This window comes from Somniosus microcephalus, chromosome 31 (assembly GCF_052327205.1).
Source record: "Somniosus microcephalus isolate GS21.2 chromosome 31, FLI_Smic_1.0, whole genome shotgun sequence".
Taxonomy (NCBI): Eukaryota; Metazoa; Chordata; class Chondrichthyes; order Squaliformes; family Somniosidae; genus Somniosus; species Somniosus microcephalus.
In genome coordinates, this window is record NC_141017.1 from 14266004 (window position 1) to 14284256 (window position 18253).

General features: G+C 55.8%; 1 protein-coding gene across 2 annotated transcripts in view; it reads right to left on the bottom strand.

Moving 5' to 3' along the window:
* Positions 1–18253, bottom strand: part of LOC147097596 (sterile alpha motif domain-containing protein 1-like) — a 161934-nt gene that overhangs the window by 45316 nt on the left and 98365 nt on the right. For both annotated transcript variants that reach the window (XM_085971562.1, XM_085971561.1), the window contains exons 3-4: positions 9368–9453; positions 6577–6637 (exon numbers count right to left, since the gene is read on the bottom strand). In XM_085971562.1, coding sequence (XP_085827688.1) covers positions 6577–6637; positions 9368–9453 — 147 coding nt within the window. The remainder of the gene's footprint in view (positions 1–6576; positions 6638–9367; positions 9454–18253) is intronic.

An 18253-nucleotide genomic window follows, 5' to 3' on the forward strand; every position in this document is an offset into this window, starting at 1 on the left:
TTGAGAGGATTTGCCATCATTTTTCCCCCATCATTCTTCTTGAGTAAGTGGTGCTGGGCCTTCTTGAACCACTGCAGTGCATGTGGTGAAAGTACTCCTACAATGCTGTTCGGTAGGGTATTCCAGGACTTTGACCCAACGACGCTGAAGGAATGATGATATACAGGTAGACTACCCTTTATCCGGACTTCCGAAAACCGAAACCCTCTAAAAACCGAAGGTTTTTTCGTTCAGCGTAAGTCGTGCGTACGACTTACGCTGAACGAAAAACCCTTCGGTTTTTAGAGGGTTCCGGTTTCGGAAGTTCGGATAAAGGGTAAGTCGTGCGCACAACCCCCCGCGGACCCCGACAACCGCCGACCCCCCCGCGGACCCCGCCGGCCCCGACAACCGCCGACCCCGCCAGCCCCGACAACCGCCGACCCCCCCGCGGACCCCGCCAGCCCCGACAACCGCCGACCCCCCCGCGGACCCCGCTGGCCCCGACAACCGCCGACCCCGCCGCGGACCCCGCCAGCCCCGACAACCGCCGACCCCCCCGCGGACCCCGCCGGCCCCGACAACCGCCGACCCCGCCGGCCCTGACAACCGCCGACCCCGCCAGCCCCGACAACCGCCAGCAGGACTTGGTGTTCTGATTTTGAATTTTGCGGATTATGCAACCCCACTAATCTCAGATCCTTTGCAGAAATGTATTTACTCACTGAGTCACCTGGGTTACTCCAATCACTTTTCATCTCTAACACTGTTTGTGATGAGGACAAGAATTTGCAAGATCAGCGTACAGTTTTGAATGCACCACGGCCTCTCGGACAGTCAATTTCTCACATCAGGCATGACGTGCACTCCAAAGCTCAAGACTAATAGGATCCACCTTCCACAAAGATTTTACATTTAAACCAGATCTCCAGGACCACGGGCAAGTCATATACTCACAGTGTGTCAGAATGCCAGATTAAAAGGAAACCAACCGCCGGCCCCGACCCCCGCCGACCCCGACTGACTTACGCTGAGCGTCAGCGTAAGTCGTGCGCACGACCCCCCGCCGACCCCCCCGCCGACCCACCTTCCGAAATCCGAAATTCTCCTTTATCCGAAACTCGGCTGGTCCCGAGGTTTTCGGATAAAGGATAGTCTACCTGTATATCCAAATCAAGAGGGTGGGTGACTTGGAGGTGGTGATGTTCCTGTGCACCTGCTGACCTTCTCCTAGGTGGCAGGTCTGGGAGGTAGTGCCGCAGAAACCTTGGTTATCACAATAGATATCCTTCTGGTTTTTAAAAATTTTTTTTTATGGGATGTGGGCGTCGCTGGCAAGGCCGGCATTTATTGCCCACCCTAATTGCCCCTGAGAAGGTGGTGGTGAGCCGCCTTCTTGAACCGCTGCAGTCCGTGTGGTGAAGGTACTCCCACAGTGCTGTTAAGGAGGGAGTTCCAGGATTTTGACCCAGCGACGACGAAGGAACGGCTGATATACTAAGTCAGGATGGTGTGTGATTTGGAAGGGAACTTGGAGGTGGTGGTGTTCCCATGCGCCTGCTGCCCTGTCTGTCTGAAGCTTCCACAGGATTCTTGGCATCAGAGGGATGGAGGAAGTTCACAAACGAACATTTGCTCCCAGGGCTGTTGTGATGTCGTTGAGGGCCAAGATCGCCGGTCACAGTCCCGCAATCAAATCTGAAAAGTGGTTATCAGATCGATCCTGTGTAAACTGACCGTTCAAAATGAAGCTGATAGTACCGGCATGAAGGATTAGCATGTGAGCATCCACTGATTCTGTTTGGAATATCAGCCACTTTCGACAGTTCTACTAGATGCAGAAAGGGTAATCCGGCATTGTTGACGCCTTTGCCAGATCGGGAGTGTATCCGAAAAAAAGGGGAACAAAATTCAATTGCCCTGTAGTTGTTGAAATAACTTACAATAAACACGCTGTCTGTCCAATGAGGTACTGCCAGGGTATCGATCCGCTGCTGAAAGAAACAGAGGTCCAGTGAGGGCAATATGCCCCACGTGCTAACTGGGTCCATCTACCCCATGGACAAGACTGATGGAGACAGATATCCCATCCTATTGGGAAAGGGGAAATATGAGCTGAATTGGTATATTGAATCCAAACACACATCTCTCTCAGGATGTTCAGGTCAGGGCAGACCACCTTAAGCGATTGCTATACTTGTGGAGATTGCAGGGTGCTCGCGAAACAGCAATTCAACTACAATGGGCTCACCAAAGTCGCGGCGCCTCCACTACAAAATGACCACTACCATTAGCGACAGGTCCCACAAGTGCATAAAAATGATCACCATCATTAGCGACAGGTCCCACAAATACATAAAAATGATCACCATCATTAGCGACAGGTCCCACAGGTACATAAAAATGACCACTACCATTAGCGACAGGTCCCACAAGTGCATAAAAATGACCACCACCATTAGCGACAGGTCCCACAGGTACATAAAAATGACCACCATTAGCGACAGGTCCCACAAGTACATAAAAATGACCACCACCATTAGCGACAGGTCCCACAAGTACATAAAAGTGACCACCACCATTAGCGACAGGTCCCACAAGTGCATAAAAATGACCACCACCATTAGCGACAGGTCCCACAAGTACATAAAAGTGACCACCACCATTAGCGACAGGTCCCACAAGTGCATAAAAATGACCACCACCATTAGCGACAGGTCCCACAAGTGCATAAAAATGACCACCACCATTAGCGACAGGTCCCACAAGTACATAAAAATGACCACCACCATTAGCGACAGGTCCCACAAGTACATAAAAATGATCACCATCATTAGCGACAGGTCCCACAGGTACATAAAAATGACCACTACCATTAGCGACAGGTCCCACAAGTGCATAAAAATGACCACCACCATTAGCGACAGGTCCCACAGGTACATAAAAATGACCACCACCATTAGCGACAGGTCCCACAAGTACATAAAAATGACCACCACCATTAGCGACAGGTCCCACAAGTACATAAAAATGACCACCACCATTAGCGACAGGTCCCACAAGTACATAGGATGGGGATGGTGATGGGGGGAGGGGAGGGGAAACAGGAGGAGGGAGGGACATTGGTGCTTGGGGAGGGAGCTGTGGCAGCCATGGCTCAGTGGGTAGCACTCTCACCTGAGTCAGAAAGTTGAAGGTTCAAGTCCCACTCCAGGGAATTGAAGCACAAAAATTTAGGCTGACACTCCAGTGCAGTACTGAGGGAACGCTGCACTGTCGGAGGTCCAGTCTTTCGGATGAGACGTTAAACCGAGGCCCCGTCTGCTCTCTCAGGTGGACGTGAAAGATCCCACGGGCACTATTTCGAAGAAGAGCAGGGAAATGAATCCCGGTGTTCTGGCCAATATTTATCCCTCAACCAACATTACTAAAAACAGGTTATCTGGTCATTATCACACTGCTGTTTGTGGGAGCTTGCTGTACGCAAATTGGCTGCCGTGACTACAACAGTGACTGCACTCCAAAAAAAAGTACTTAATTGGCTGTAAAGTGCTTTGGGATGTACTGACGTCCTGAAAGGCGCTACAAAAATGCAAGTCTTTTTTTTTCTATCCATCAAAACACCGCCCGTGGGGCAGTCTGCACCCTCGCTGTCGATCTGCTTTTTTGCGTCTCCTGGAGCCTGTTCTGCTCTGCCAGTGTTTCCTGCTTCTATTTCTGCCTACCATGCTCCATCACCACCTCAGCTATTCACACATTCTGTGTCCCGTAATATGTCTCAATATTACTTCAGCCAGTCAACCATCTTCTGCTTTACATTTAAAGAAAGACTTACATTTCTATAGCGCCTTTCACGACCACCAGGCATCCCAAAGCGCTTTACAGCCAATGAAGTACTTTTTTGGAGTGTGGTCACTGTTGTAATGTGGGAAACGCGGCAGCCAGTTTGCACACAGCAATGAGATAACGACCGGATAATCTGTTTTGGTGAGTTGGTTGAGGGATAAATATTGGCCAGGTCACCGGGGAGAACAATAGAGGCATTGATGAGGGACTTGTGGACCTGAATTGGGGCCACAGGTAACAAACAGAGCAATTCAAACCCCTGTATTGGTATCGAGAGATGCAGCCTTGAACAACGCCAAGGACGACTCGTGCATCACGGCTCTGAGAACTTTGGGGCTTATTTCAGAACACATATCACTGGAGCTGCCCTGGCCTTGCCTGATGCCAAAGCTTTAAGGGGGAATACTAGCGAGAGACTGAAACGTCTTGTCCCTCAATCAAAAGACGATGTAGAATCAACCTCAGCTTGTGCCCACTTGTTGGGTGAAATCATCCTGTCCTTCAGGCAGATACTTCAGTGCCCATTGGCAAGGTTCAGGCAATCTTCATACATGTTGCAGGTCTGGTGGAAAGGCAACTAAGGCATGTGAGATTATGAGATGATGTCCCCAGTTCACCTTCAAACCCAGCGCAAGACATGGATCGGAGACAACTTCTCATTCAACTAGATTATTATTCCAACAGAAAATACTCCTGTACTGGAAATACACTACTATGGCTCGGTGAGCCAAATGGCCTCCTTCTGTGCTGCATCATTCTATGATTCTATTCATCTCAACAGCGATACAAAATAGTTATGGCTGGTAACAGGATCAACAGCTGGTTCAAGAGGCAAGTCAGAATGTTGAAAAGGCCCTTTCTACAGAGATACGGCCAATGGCAACAGCGACAAACCAACATTTGGATTGGCTGTGGTAAGTACGCATCACAGGAACAGTAGATCGCATGACACTTGCAAGGTGCTGTCTGCAATATCCTTAAACGATATCACTCATGATTTCCCCCATTTTAGGGTTGACCCGCCTATATGAACGCGAAAGATAGAAGTGGAAGAATTCATGCGTCTAACATTTCTGTGGGAAGTATTGAATAAAAATAAAGGAGATAGTGTTGTCCAAGTAGCAGTTGAATGTCGGGACTTTACAGGGTTGCCTTGGCTACACATTGCCTCAGCTCCTGAGACATCGCCAGTCGTGAGCAGATTGGTAGTGAATATGTTAGTGAGCAACGTGCAAGACTTTGAACATCTAGGGCTGGATTTTCATTGGGCCGTGGAGGCGGGATTGGAGGCGGTGGGGGGTTAATATCCCAAAATCGGGGGGCACGACCCCATCCCGCCCCCAACCCGCCTCCATGCCAGTTTCAAAGGAGGCAGGTACCCGCCCTGCACTGGGACCCGCCTCCCCGAGGCAGGAAGGGGATTAGTGCCTAATCCCTATTTTTAATGTTGAAGTGTGGGATTCCCGACGGCTCCAAACCACGCCAAGTTAGCGAGGCGGACCGTCGGGCTGAAGGGCTTGGGAGGGGTCAAGATGTTCGGTGTTCAGGTGAGTGATGGGTGCATGAGTGCAGAGGTAAGTGTGTTTGGTCTGTGTAAAGTGTTTAAAGAAGTTCTACTAACCTTTACTTACCTTTACAGCCTTCCTTCCTTCAGGTCTCGGCACAGAAAGCAGAATGGCCGCCAGCTGTCAAAATCTGCAGCCCCTGCTTTCTGTTCCGGGGAGATCTCTAAATCATCCAGAGAGGAAGGAATTAACCTGGAGTACAGATTGTCAGTGTTTGACAGCTTCAAACAGCTGTGAAACGCTGATATTTAATCTGTCAAAAGGTCTTGACAGATGAAATTTCAATCTGTGACGTCACCTGTTGCCGGGTGGCCCTTAATTGGCCTGCTGAGCCCCCTGGGCGGGCTCAACAAGGTCAATCAAGTCTAAATCGCGTGGGTTGGCTAGAACTCAATGGAGGCGGGACTACAACCCCAAAAGTTGTAGTCCCGCCTCCTACCCACCTCCTCAATGAAAATCCAGCCCCTAATGTCACTGCATGAAGATCAATGATTTCAAAATGGCAGCAAGACTTGCTGGGAACTTAGGCTCTTATGAAGGTGGTGGCCTGGGAATATTAAAATTGAGACATCTCTGGTTTCAGTCGATATTAGTCAGTAAAAGCTGCGGGTAGGCTGGAGGCATGGGTCTCTGGCCCCTTCTCGTACATAACCCATTGAGATGACTAGCCCATAAGAGTATTAGCTATCTGCAGGTGGACAGTTACCACACTGAAGACCCGAGTGCCAAGGCCAAAGACAGCACGGTGTGTTGGGCAGATTTGGAAGCAATGGCGCTCCCTGCAAGCCCCATGGAAGGCGGCTCCTTCAGCATCCCATCACTGGTTAGAAATGTAGCACTAAGCTCACCATGGCAACCAGGGTCTGACAAACGCCTGGGTCGGTGGGTCTGGTTTAATCATTATGGCCATAAGGACCAGAAGGTCCCAGGATCGGTCACTGACCTGTCGGGATACCCGAGGGGTGCTACGATTGCCCCCAATGCGCCGCGGGGAGAAGGGGGAGTAAATCAGCCCTTCATTGCTATCCATGAAAGACCTGCGAGGAAATAGGGCGTGCGTCCACAAGAAGAATGGGACTGAAGGTTGGCTGATATCTGTGGACCTTCATCCCAGTCAGGGGAAAGCAAAAGGTCAGAAGTGTTTCACCAGCGGCAGGTAATGTTGATGTATCTGAATATTCCCTACCTTCGGCAGTCTTGGCTTCTGGCGGGTGAGAAGTCATGTGATCGCGTTCGGCAAGGGGTCTCTGAAAAGGAGAAATCGTTTTGGCAAAGAGAAGCACAAATCGGCATCGACACCTTACCCTGCGCAAAAGGCATGACCCGAGTCCCACACACAGGGACCTGGCCCCAGCCCCACACACACACAGGGACCTGACCCCAGCCCCACACACACAGGGACCTGAGCCCAGCCCCACACACACAGGGACCTGATCCCGGCCCCACAAACACACAGGAGCCTGATCCCGGCCCCACACACACACAGGGACCTGACCCCAGCCCCACACACACACAGGGACCTGACCCCGGTCCCACACACACAGGGACCTGACCCCGGCCCCACACACACAGGGACCTGAACCCAGCTCCACACACACAGGGACCTGAACCCAGCCCCACACACACAGGGACCTGACCCCAGCCCCACACACACACACAGGGACCTGACCCCGGCCCCACACACACAGGGACCTGACCCCGGCCCCACACACACAGGGACCTGACCCTGGCCCCACACACACACAGGGACCTGACCCCAGCCCCACACACACAGGGACCTGATCCCGGCCCCACACACACAGGGACCTGACCCCGGCCCCACACACACAGGGACCTGACCCTGGCCCCACACACACATAGGGAGCTGACCCCAGCCCCACACACACATAGGGAGCTGACCCTGGCCCCACACACACACAGGGACCTGACCCTGGCCCCACACACACAGGGACCTGACCCCGGCCCCACACACACAGGGACATGACCCTGGCCCCACACACACACAGGGACCTGACCCCAGCCCCACACACACAGGGACCTGACCCCGGCCACACACACACACACAGGGACCTGACCCCAGCCCCACACACACAGGGACCTGATCCCGGCCCCACACACACAGGGACCTGATCCCGGCCCCACACACACAGGGACCTGACCCCAGCCCCACACACACAGGGACCCGACCCTGGCCCCACACACACATAGGGAGCTGACCCTGGCCCCACACACACAGGGAGCTGACCCCGGCCCCACACAACAGGGACCTGACCCCAGCCCCACACACACACAGGGAGCTGATCCCGGTCCCACACACACAGGGACCCGACCCCAGCCCCACACACACACAGGGACCTGACCCCAGCCCCACACACACAGGGAGCTGATCCCGGTCCCACACACACAGGGACCTGACCCCGGCCCCACACACACACAGGGACCTGACCCCAGCCCCACACACACACAGGGACCTGACCCCGGCCCCACACACACAGGGACCTGACCCCAGCCCCACACACACAGGGACCTGACCCCAGCCCCACACACACACAGGGACCTGACCCCGGCCCCACACACACAGGGACCTGACCCCGGCTCCACACACACAGGGACCTGACCCCGGCCCCACACACACAGGGACCTGACCCCGGCCCCACACACACAGGGACCTGACCCCGGCCCCACACACACAGGGACCTGACCCCGGCCCCACACACACAGGGACCTGACCCCAGCCCCACACACACAGGGACCTGACCCCAGCCCCACACACACACAGGGACCTGATCCCGGCCCCACACACACACAGGGACCTGACCCCAGCCCCACACACACACAGGGACCTGATCCCGGCCCCACACACACACAGGGACCTGACCCCGGCCACACACACACAGGGACCTGATCCCGGCCCCACACACACAGGGACCTGACCCCAGCCCCACACACACAGGGAGCTGACCCCAGCCCCACACACACAGGGACCTGACCCTGGCCCCACACACACACAGGGAGCTGACCCTGGCCCCACACACACAGGGAGCTGACCCCGGCCCCACACAACAGGGACCTGATCCCGGCCCCACACACACACAGGGACCTGACCCCAGCCCCCCACACACAGGGACCTGACCCTGGCCCCACACACACACAGGGAGCTGACCCCAGCCCCACACACACACGGACCTGACCCCGGCCCCACACACACAGGGACCTGACCCCGGCCCCACACACACACAGGGACCTGACCCCAGCCCCACACACACACAGGGACCTGACCACAGCCCCACACACACACGGACCTGACCCCGGCCCCACACACACAGGGACCTGACCCCAGCCCCACACACACACACAGGGACCTGACCCCAGCCCCACACACACACACGGACCTGATCCCGGCCCCACACACACACAGGGACCTGACCCTGGCCCCACACACACACACAGGGACCTGACCCCAGCCCCACACACACACAGGGACCTGATCCCGGCCCCACACACACACAGGGACCTGACCCCAGCCCCACACACACACACAGGGACCTGACCCCAGCCCCACACACACACAGGGAGCTGATCCCGGCCCCACACACACACAGGGACCTGACCCCAGCCCCACACACACAGGGACCTGACCCCGGCCCCACACACACAGGGACCTGACCCCAGCCCCACACACACAGGGAAATAAAGAATAGATTTGCCTTTCTAATCTAGGCTTTATTAACTTAAAAATCCTGTAGCACATCTTCAACACCCAGTCCCAACTAAAGGCTGGAAAGAACTGAATTTAAGATGGCCACCACAAATCACATGACATCAACTACCAATGAGATTACAGCATATATCCCAAGGCAGGAAACAAACAACCAATCACAATACTTCTTACTAAACATAAAGAATAATCACCACAGCTATAAAAGGTCATCCATCGACCTCCTCCGAAAGGAATAAAACACGCCGCAAATACTCACGCGCTCCGTACTTTGGGACCTCTCCCCGGCATCACGGAGTACAGGTCCCTGTCGGTCAACCGACTTCAGCTCAGGCTGTGCTCCGTCTGTAATGTGAAAGAGAAAATGAAGTGTGCCGAACACCGACCAGAATTTGGATTTAGAATTTGAGTGCAATCGAGTCTCTTCGCCGGGAGCAAGCGGAAGCCAAGCGCAGGCAGCGCAAGGAGCGTACGTCAACCCAAGCATCCCACCCACCCGCCCCTTCAACCACCGTCTGCCCCACCTGTGACAGAGACTGTAGGTCCCGCATTGGACTAATCAGCCACATGCGAGCTCATTTTTAATGTGGAAGCAAGTCATCCTCGGTTCCGAGGTACTGCCTAAGAGAAGAAGAGAATCACCACAAGTCTCGCACGCAAGAGTCCGAGCACAATCCAGACTGCAGGCATGGGGAGTTGGATCGGGGCCGCTTGGATTGATTCAACCCCGGCTACTCAGGCCCACTGGGGAGAGCTGGAGCCAATAGACCTCAAACTCAACAGTGACATCGTTCGACCGCTAATGCAGCAGGGTTCCACAGAACACTGTCGTCCTTTACATTATAAGAAAATGACATGGCGTTAAATAGAATTTACTGCACAGGAACCAGCCATTCGGCCCAACTCGTCTGTGCTGGCGTTTATGCTCCACACGAGCTTCCTCCCACCTTCCTTCATCTCACCTCGATCAGTATATCCTATTCCTTTCCCCCTCATGTGTTTATCGAGCTTCCCCTTAAATGCATCTCTGCTATTTGCCTCAACCACTCCCTCTGGTAGCGAGTTCCACATTCGCACCACTCTCTGGGTAAAGAGTACTTTCTGAATTCCTTATTAGATTTATTAGTGACTATTTGATATTTACAGCCCCTAGTTCTGGTCGCTCCCACAAGTGGGAACTTCGGCCCAGAAATTCGGGTCGGGGGCTTCCCGTGGGTGCAAGCCCCCGACCTGCACTTACCTTGCACGCCGGCAGTTGAGCTCTGGGCTCCCGTGGAATTCCGCTCCGGGGCCTGGCCCAGCTGTCGGCGCGCTGTGCTTGCGTGTCCCAGGGGTGTAGTTAGTGCGATGCGTCCCCTGGGATCACGTGAGCCATGGGCAGCCATTCGGAGGAGGGAAAAGCCCATTCATAAGATTGACAGGAAGACCTGTGAAAACTTATGAATATACGGGCCCCAAAATAACAGTAAACCTTCAAATAAATTTTTTTTTAAAAATCACACTTTTTAAATAAACTATAAATTACATTAAATAACTATTTAAAACAATAATTTAAATTTTTGAAACAAATAATTTTATAAAAAAACGGGGCTAAAAATAAACTTACCTTGCTTTAAAGTATTTAAAAATAATAAACCTGTGGAAAAAATGTTTTAATTTTAACTAATTGACCACTTACCTTTTAAAATGCAGGCCTTACGTCTGGTTTTTACATTTCTAAAATCTAAAGACTTACCCTCACGGAAAAACCTGTAAAAAAAACGTAAGTTCATAGCGCACGCGCAGATTCCCGCGCGCACGCGTTCGACCTCTGAACCCCTTCGTTCAGCGGAACGGAAGTGCCGGTTTCCCGCGCGTGCGCAGTGCATGCAAGAAACCGGCACTTCCATCGGGTCCACGCCTGTGCGTACTCACGCGTTGGGACCCGAATTTCTGGGCCATCGTCTCTACGTCTACCCTATCGAACCCCTTTCATAATCTTAAAGCCCTCTGTCAGGTCACCCCTCAGCCTTCTCTTTTCTTGAGAAAAGAACCCCAGCCTGTTCAGTTTTTCCTGATAGGTACAACCTCTCAGTTCTAGTGTTATTCTTGTCAATCTTTTTTTGCACCTTCTCCAGTGCCTCTGTATACTTTCTGTAATATGGAGACCAGAACGGTTCACAGTACAGGAAACTTTGTGCTATCCGGAGGTTGAATGTCCGGCAACTTCGATCTAACGGCAGAAATCAGCAGCCGTTTTGGTTAGGTTTTTTTTCTTCTCCTAGCATTCTTTTCACAGGCAGGCTCTGGAAAGCGTCTCTGTAGCTTAGCAACAGCTTCAGAGACGCTACCGGGCCGAGTGCTGACAAGCTGTTGCTAAGCAACAGTGTTTGTGGTCAGATACGGCAGGCTCTAGAAAGCGTCTCTGTATCTTAGCAACAGCTTCAGAGACGCTTCCAAGCCACGGGCCGAGTGCTGACAAGCTGTTGCTAAGCAACAGTCTTTGTGGTCAGATACGGAGATGAAAAGTTCCTATCTGATAACATTGACGCTGGTCTATCCGGAAGTTTTGAGGCAACGGCAGTAGCTCGGTCCCGTGGGTGCCGGATAGCACAAAGTTTCCTGTACTCCAAGTGTGGTTTAACCAAGGTTCAATACAAGTTTAACATAACTTGTCTGCTTTTGTATTCTATCGCTCTAGCATCCCAGTGCTTTGCATTTTTAGGGCCTTATTAACCTGCGTCGCAACTTTTGGTGGTTTGTCTATCTGTACCCCCAGATCTCTCTGCTTCTCTACCCATTTAGATTCTTATTTCCCAAGGAGTTGGTGGCCTCCTTATTTCTCCTGTCAAAATACACCACCAACAAAGTTAATTCCTGATCCCTCTGTAACCTCTCAGTGCAATGGCACTGCCTTACGATAAGGTGACCAGAGCTATAAACAAAGTCTACCTTCTCCTGCACGAGAGGAAATAGCATCTGCCAACTCTGCGGCCGAGAGCTGACCGCACCCCAAAGGTTTCCTTTCGACCTTGCTCAATCGGGCAGTGTGCCACAGCCTGGAGCTCGGGCCGGGTCTGTTCCCTGGGAGCATGAGCCTGGGTCAGTGAGTCAGCGAGTGCAGCGAGTATTACCAAAAAAACAAAACAAAAACCGTGCATTTATATAGCGCCTTTAACTTAGGAAAATGTCCCAAGGCGTTTCACGGGAGTGTAATCAGATAGACTGGGAAGAGGTTCGTGTGGAGCACAGGCCAGTTGGGCCCAGTGGCCTGTCTCTGGGCTGTAAATTCTACATCATTCACGGGAGTGCAGTCAGACGAAAACTGACACCGAGCCAAGGAAGGAGCTACTGTATTAGGACAGGCAGCTAAAAGCTGGGTTGCGGAGTGTCTCAGAGGAGGAGAGAGAGGTAGCGAGGCGGAGAGGATTAAGGAGGGAATTCCAGAGCTTAGGGCCCAGGCAGCTGAAGGCAGGGCCGGTGTGTGGCGAGGAAGGTCGGGCTTGTTTCAGATTCCGAGCCTTGAGGAAGGGTCAGTGACCTGAAACATTAACCCTGCCTTCCTCTCGGCACAGGTGCTCTCTGACCTGCTGAGTGGTTCCAGTATTTACTGTTTTTATTTAAGATTTCCAACACCTGCGGTATTTGGTGTTTTGTTCCGGTGTTTGCAGCTTTTCCCCTTTACTCGGCCCCATTACTGTAAAATGGTCCACTGCTTGCGAGAGTCACTTCAATGACTAGGTGCTGGAAATACTGATCCATGATGGGTGGGAGAGAGAGGACGGCAGAACTGTATGAAACAGAACTGAATAGAACTGTATAGAATGGCACTGTATGGAACAGTACCGTATAGAACAGTGCCGGATAGAATGGTATCGAACAATAGTGTATAGTACTTTATAGAACTGTATATCAAACTTCCTAGCAGCACCTTGTGAAACAGCTTGGAAACATGTAGCACTCCCTCAGTATTGACCCTCCGACAGTGCAGAGCTCCCTCAGTACTGACCCTCCGACAGTGCAGAGCTCCCTCAGTATTGACCCTCCGACAGTGCAGAGCTCCCTCAGTACTGCCCCTCCCACAGTGCAGAGCTCCCTCAGTATTGACCCTCCGACAGTGCAGCGCTCCTCAGTATTGACCCTCCGACAGTGCAGAACTCCCTCAGTACTGCCCCTCTGACAGTGCAGAACTCCCTCAGTACTGCCCCTCTGACAGTGCAGTGCTCCTCAGTACTGACCCTCCGACAGTGCAGAGCTCCCTCAGTATTGACCCTCCGACAGTGCAGAGCTCCCTCAGTACTGACCCTCCGACAGTGCAGAGCTCCCTCAGTATTGACCCTCCGACAGTGCAGAGCTCCCTCAGTATTGACCCTCCGACAGTGCAGAGCTCCCTCAGTATTGACCCTCCGACAGTGCAGCGCTCCCTCAGTACTGCCCCTCCGACAGTGCAGTGCTCCTCAGTACTGACCCTCCGACAATGCGGGGCTCCCTCAGTACTGCCCCTCCCACAGTGCAGAACTCCCTCAGTACTGCCCCTCCGACAGTGCAGTGCTCCTCAGTACTGACCCTCCGACAATGCGGCGCTCCCTCAGTACTGCCCCTCTGACAGTGCAGCGCTCCCTCAGTACTGCCCCTCTTAAGGGAGTGCTGCACTGTCAGAGTGCTATATGTTTCCAAGCCTGTTACACAAGGGGGAAGACAGGCTCCTGAGCACAGGAAACCTGGGCAGGGAGGAGGAGGTCGATGGGGAACCTCAAAGAGCCAGCAAAGGTAGTGTAGAATGCCAAGTACTTGCGACAAGTAATCAAACTGGAGCGATAAGATCAGAAACTGTCCAACAGCTGGGGGTGATGGATGATCTTTATAAGGTAGAACGGCAAATGATGCAGCTGATAGTCATCGAGGAGCAGATAAACACGGAGTATAACGTGGGATATGGCGACGGGATGGTGCACGAGATTTTATTCATGCTTCATCAGTCTGGCACACTGGTAACACTCAGCTCTGAGAAGTCAGGAGGTTGTGGGTTCAAACCCCACTCCAGAACTTGAACACATAATTATTGAGTACTGAGGGAGCGCTGCACTGTCGGAGGGGCAGTACTGAGGGAGCGCTGCACTGTCGGAGGGGCAGTACTGAGGGAGCGCCGCACTGTCGGAGGGGCAGTACTGAAGGAGCGCCGCACTGTCAGAGGGGCAGTACTGAGGGAGTGCCGCACTGTCAGAGGGGCAGTACTGAGGGAGCGCCGCACTGTCAGAGGGGCAGTACTGAGGGAGCGCTGCACTGTCGGAGGGGGCTGTACTGAGGGAGCGCTGCACTGTCGGAGGGGGCAGTACTGAGGGAGCGCCGCACTGTCAGAGGGGCTGTACTGAGGGAGCGCTGCACTGTCGGAGGGGCAGTACTGAGGGAGCGCTGCACTGTCGGAGGGCCAGTACTGAGGGAGCGCCGCACTGTCGGAGGGGCAGTACTGAGGGAGCGCTGCACTGTCGGAGGGGCAGTACTGAGGGAGCGCCGCACTGTCAGAGGGGCAGTACTGAGGGAGCGCCGCACTGTCGGAGGGCCAGTACTGAGGGAGCGCTGCACTGTCGGAGGGGCTGTACTGAGGGAGTGCCGCACTGTTGGAGGGGCTGTACTGAGGGAGTGCCGCACTGTCGGAGGGGCAGTACTGAGGGGAGTGCCGCACTGTCGGAGGGGCAGTACTGAGGGAGTGCCGCACTGTCGGAGGGGCAGTACTGAGGGAGCGCCGCACTGTCAGAGGGGCAGTACTGAGGGAGCGCCGCACTGTCGGAGGGGCAGTACTGAGGGAGTGCCGCACTGTCAGGGGCAGTACTGAGGGATCGCTGCACTGTCGGAGGGGCAGTACTGAAGGAGCGCCGCACTGTCGGAGGGGCAGTACTGAGGGAGCGCCGCACTGTCGGAGGGGCAATACTGAGGGAGCGCCACACTGTCGGAGGGGCAGTACTGAGGGAGCGCCGCACTGTCGGAGGGGCAGTACTGAGGGAGCGCCGCACTGTCGGAGGGGCAGTACTGAGTGAGCACAGCACTGTCGGAGGGGCAGTACTGAGGGAGCGCCGCACTGTCGGAGGGGCAGTACTGAGGGAGCGCCGCACTGTCGGAGGGGCAGTACTGAGGGAGCGCCACACTGTCGGAGGGGGCAGTACTGAGGGAGCGCCGCACTGTCGGAGGGGCAGTACTGAGGGAGCGCCGCACTGTCGGATGGGCAGTACTGAGGGAGCGCCGCACTGTCGGAGGGGCTGTACTGAGGGAGCGCCGCACTGTCGGATAGGCAGTACTGAGGGAGCGCCGCACTGTCAGAGGGGCAGTACTGAGGGAGCGCCGCACTGTCGGATGGGCAGTACTGAGGGAGCGCCGCACTGTCGGAGGGGCAGTACTGAGGGATCACTGCACTGTCGGAGGGCCAGTACTGAGGGATCGCTGCATTGTCTGAGGGCCAGTACTGAGGGATCACTGCACTGTCGGAGGGGCGGTACTGAGGAAGCATTGCACTGACAGAGGGGCAGTACTGAGGGAGCGCTGCACTGTCGGAGGGGCAGTACTGAGGGAGTGATGCACTGTCGGAGGGCCAGTACTGAGGGATCGCTGCACTGTCGGAGGGCCAATACTGAGGGAGTGATGCACTGTCGGAGGGGCAGTACTGAGGGAGTGATGCACTGTCGGAGGGGCAGTACTGAGGAAGCGTTGCACTGTTGGAGGGGCAGTACTGAGGGAGCGCTGCACTGTCGGAGGGCCTGTACTGAGGGATCGCTGCACTGTCGGAGGGGCAGTACTGAGGGAGCACTGCACTGTCGGAGGGGCAGTACTGAGGGAGTGATGCACTGTTGGAGGGGCTGTACTGAGGGAGTGCCGCACTGTCGGAGGGGCAGTACTGAGGGAGTGCCGCACTGTCGGAGGGGCAGTACTGAGGGAGTGCCGCACTGTCGGAGGGGCAGTACTGAGGGGAGCGCCGCACTGTCAGAGGGGCAGTACTGAGGGAGCGCCGCACTGTCGGAGGGGCAGTACTGAGGGAGTGCCGCACTGTCAGGGGCAGTACTGAGGGATCGCTGCACTGTCGGAGGGGCAGTACTGAAGGAGCGCCGCACTGTCGGAGGGGCAGTACTGAGGGAGCGCCGCACTGTCGGAGGGGCAATACTGAGGGAGCGCCACACTGTCGGAGGGGCAGTACTGAGGGAGCGCCGCACTGTCGGAGGGGCAGTACTGAGGGAGCGCCGCACTGTCGGAGGGGCAGTACTGAGTGAGCACAGCACTGTCGGAGGGGCAGTACTGAGGGAGCGCCGCACTGTCGGAGGGGCAGTACTGAGGGAGCGCCGCACTGTCGGAGGGGCAGTACTGAGGGAGCGCCGCACTGTCGGAGGGGCAGTACTGAGGGAGCGCCGCACTGTCGGAGGGGCAGTACTGAGGGAGCGCCGCACTGTCGGATGGGCAGTACTGAGGGAGCGCCGCACTGTCGGAGGGGCTGTACTGAGGGAGCGCCGCACTGTCAGAGGGGCAGTACTGAGGGAGCGCCGCACTGTCGGAGGGCCAGTACTGAGGGAGCGCTGCACTGTCGGAGGGGCTGTACTGAGGGAGTGCCGCACTGTTGGAGGGGCTGTACTGAGGGAGTGCCGCACTGTCGGAGGGGGCAGTACTGAGGGAGTGCCGCACTGTCGGAGGGGCAGTACTGAGGGAGTGCCGCACTGTCGGAGGGGCAGTACTGAGGGAGCGCCGCACTGTCGGAGGGGCAGTACTGAGGGAGTGCCGCACTGTCAGGGGCAGTACTGAGGGATCGCTGCACTGTCGGAGGGGCAGTACTGAAGGAGCGCCGCACTGTCGGAGGGGCAGTACTGAGGGAGCGCCGCACTGTCGGAGGGGCAATACTGAGGGAGCGCCACACTGTCAGAGGGGCAGTACTGAGGGAGCGCCGCACTGTCGGAGGGGCAGTACTGAGGGAGCGCCGCACTGTCGGAGGGGCAGTACTGAGTGAGCACAGCACTGTCGGAGGGGCAGTACTGAGGCAGCGCCGCACTGTCGGAGGGGCAGTACTGAGGGAGCGCCGCACTGTCGGAGGGGCAGTACTGAGGGAGCGCCACACTGTCGGAGGGGCAGTACTGAGGGAGCGCCGCACTGTCGGAGGGGCAGTACTGAGGGAGCGCCGCACTGTCGGATGGGCAGTACTGAGGGAGCGCCGCACTGTCGTAGGGGCTGTACTGAGGGAGCGCCGCACTGTCGGATAGGCAGTACTGAGGGAGCGCCGCACTGTCAGAGGGGCTGTACTGAGGGAGCGCCGCACTGTCGGATGGGCAGTACTGAGGGAGCGCCACACTGTTGGAGGGGCAGTACTGAGGGAGCGCCGCACTGTCGGATGGGCAGTACTGAGGGAGCGCCGCACTGTCGGAGGGGCAGTACTGAGGGAGCGCCGCACTGTCGGATGGGCAGTACTGAGGGAGCGCCGCACTGTCGGATGGGCAGTTCTGAGGGAGCACTGCACTGACGGAGGGGCAGTACTGAGGGAGCGCCGCACTGTCGGAGGGGCAGTACTGAGTGAGCACAGCACTGTCGGAGGGGCAGTACTGAGGGAGCGCCGCACTGTCGGAGGGGCAGTACTGAGGGAGCGCCGCACTGTCGGAGGGGCAGTACTGAGGGAGCGCCGCACTGTCGGAGGGGCAGTACTGAGGGAGCGCCGCACTGTCGGAGGGGCAGTACTGAGGGAGCGCCGCACTGTCGGATGGGCAGTACTGAGGGAGCGCCGCACTGTCGGAGGGGCTGTACTGAGGGAGCGCCGCACTGTCGGATAGGCAGTACTGAGGGAGCGTCGCACTGTCAGAGGGGCTGTACTGAGGGAGCGCCGCACTGTCGGATGGGCAGTACTGAGGGAGCGCCACACTGTCGGAGGGGCAGTACTGAGGGAGCGCCGCACTGTCGGATGGGCAGTAGTGAGGGAGCGCCGCACTGTCGGAGGGGCAGTACTGAGGGAGTGATGCACTGTCGGATGGGCAGTACTGAGGGAGCGCCGCACTGTCGGAGGGGCAGTACTGAGGGAGCGCCACACTGTCGGATGGGCAGTACTGAGGGAGCGCCGCACTGTCGGAGGGGCTGTACTGAGGGAGCGCCGCACTGTCGGATAGGCAGTACTGAGGGAGCGCCGCACTGTCAGAGGGGCTGTACTGAG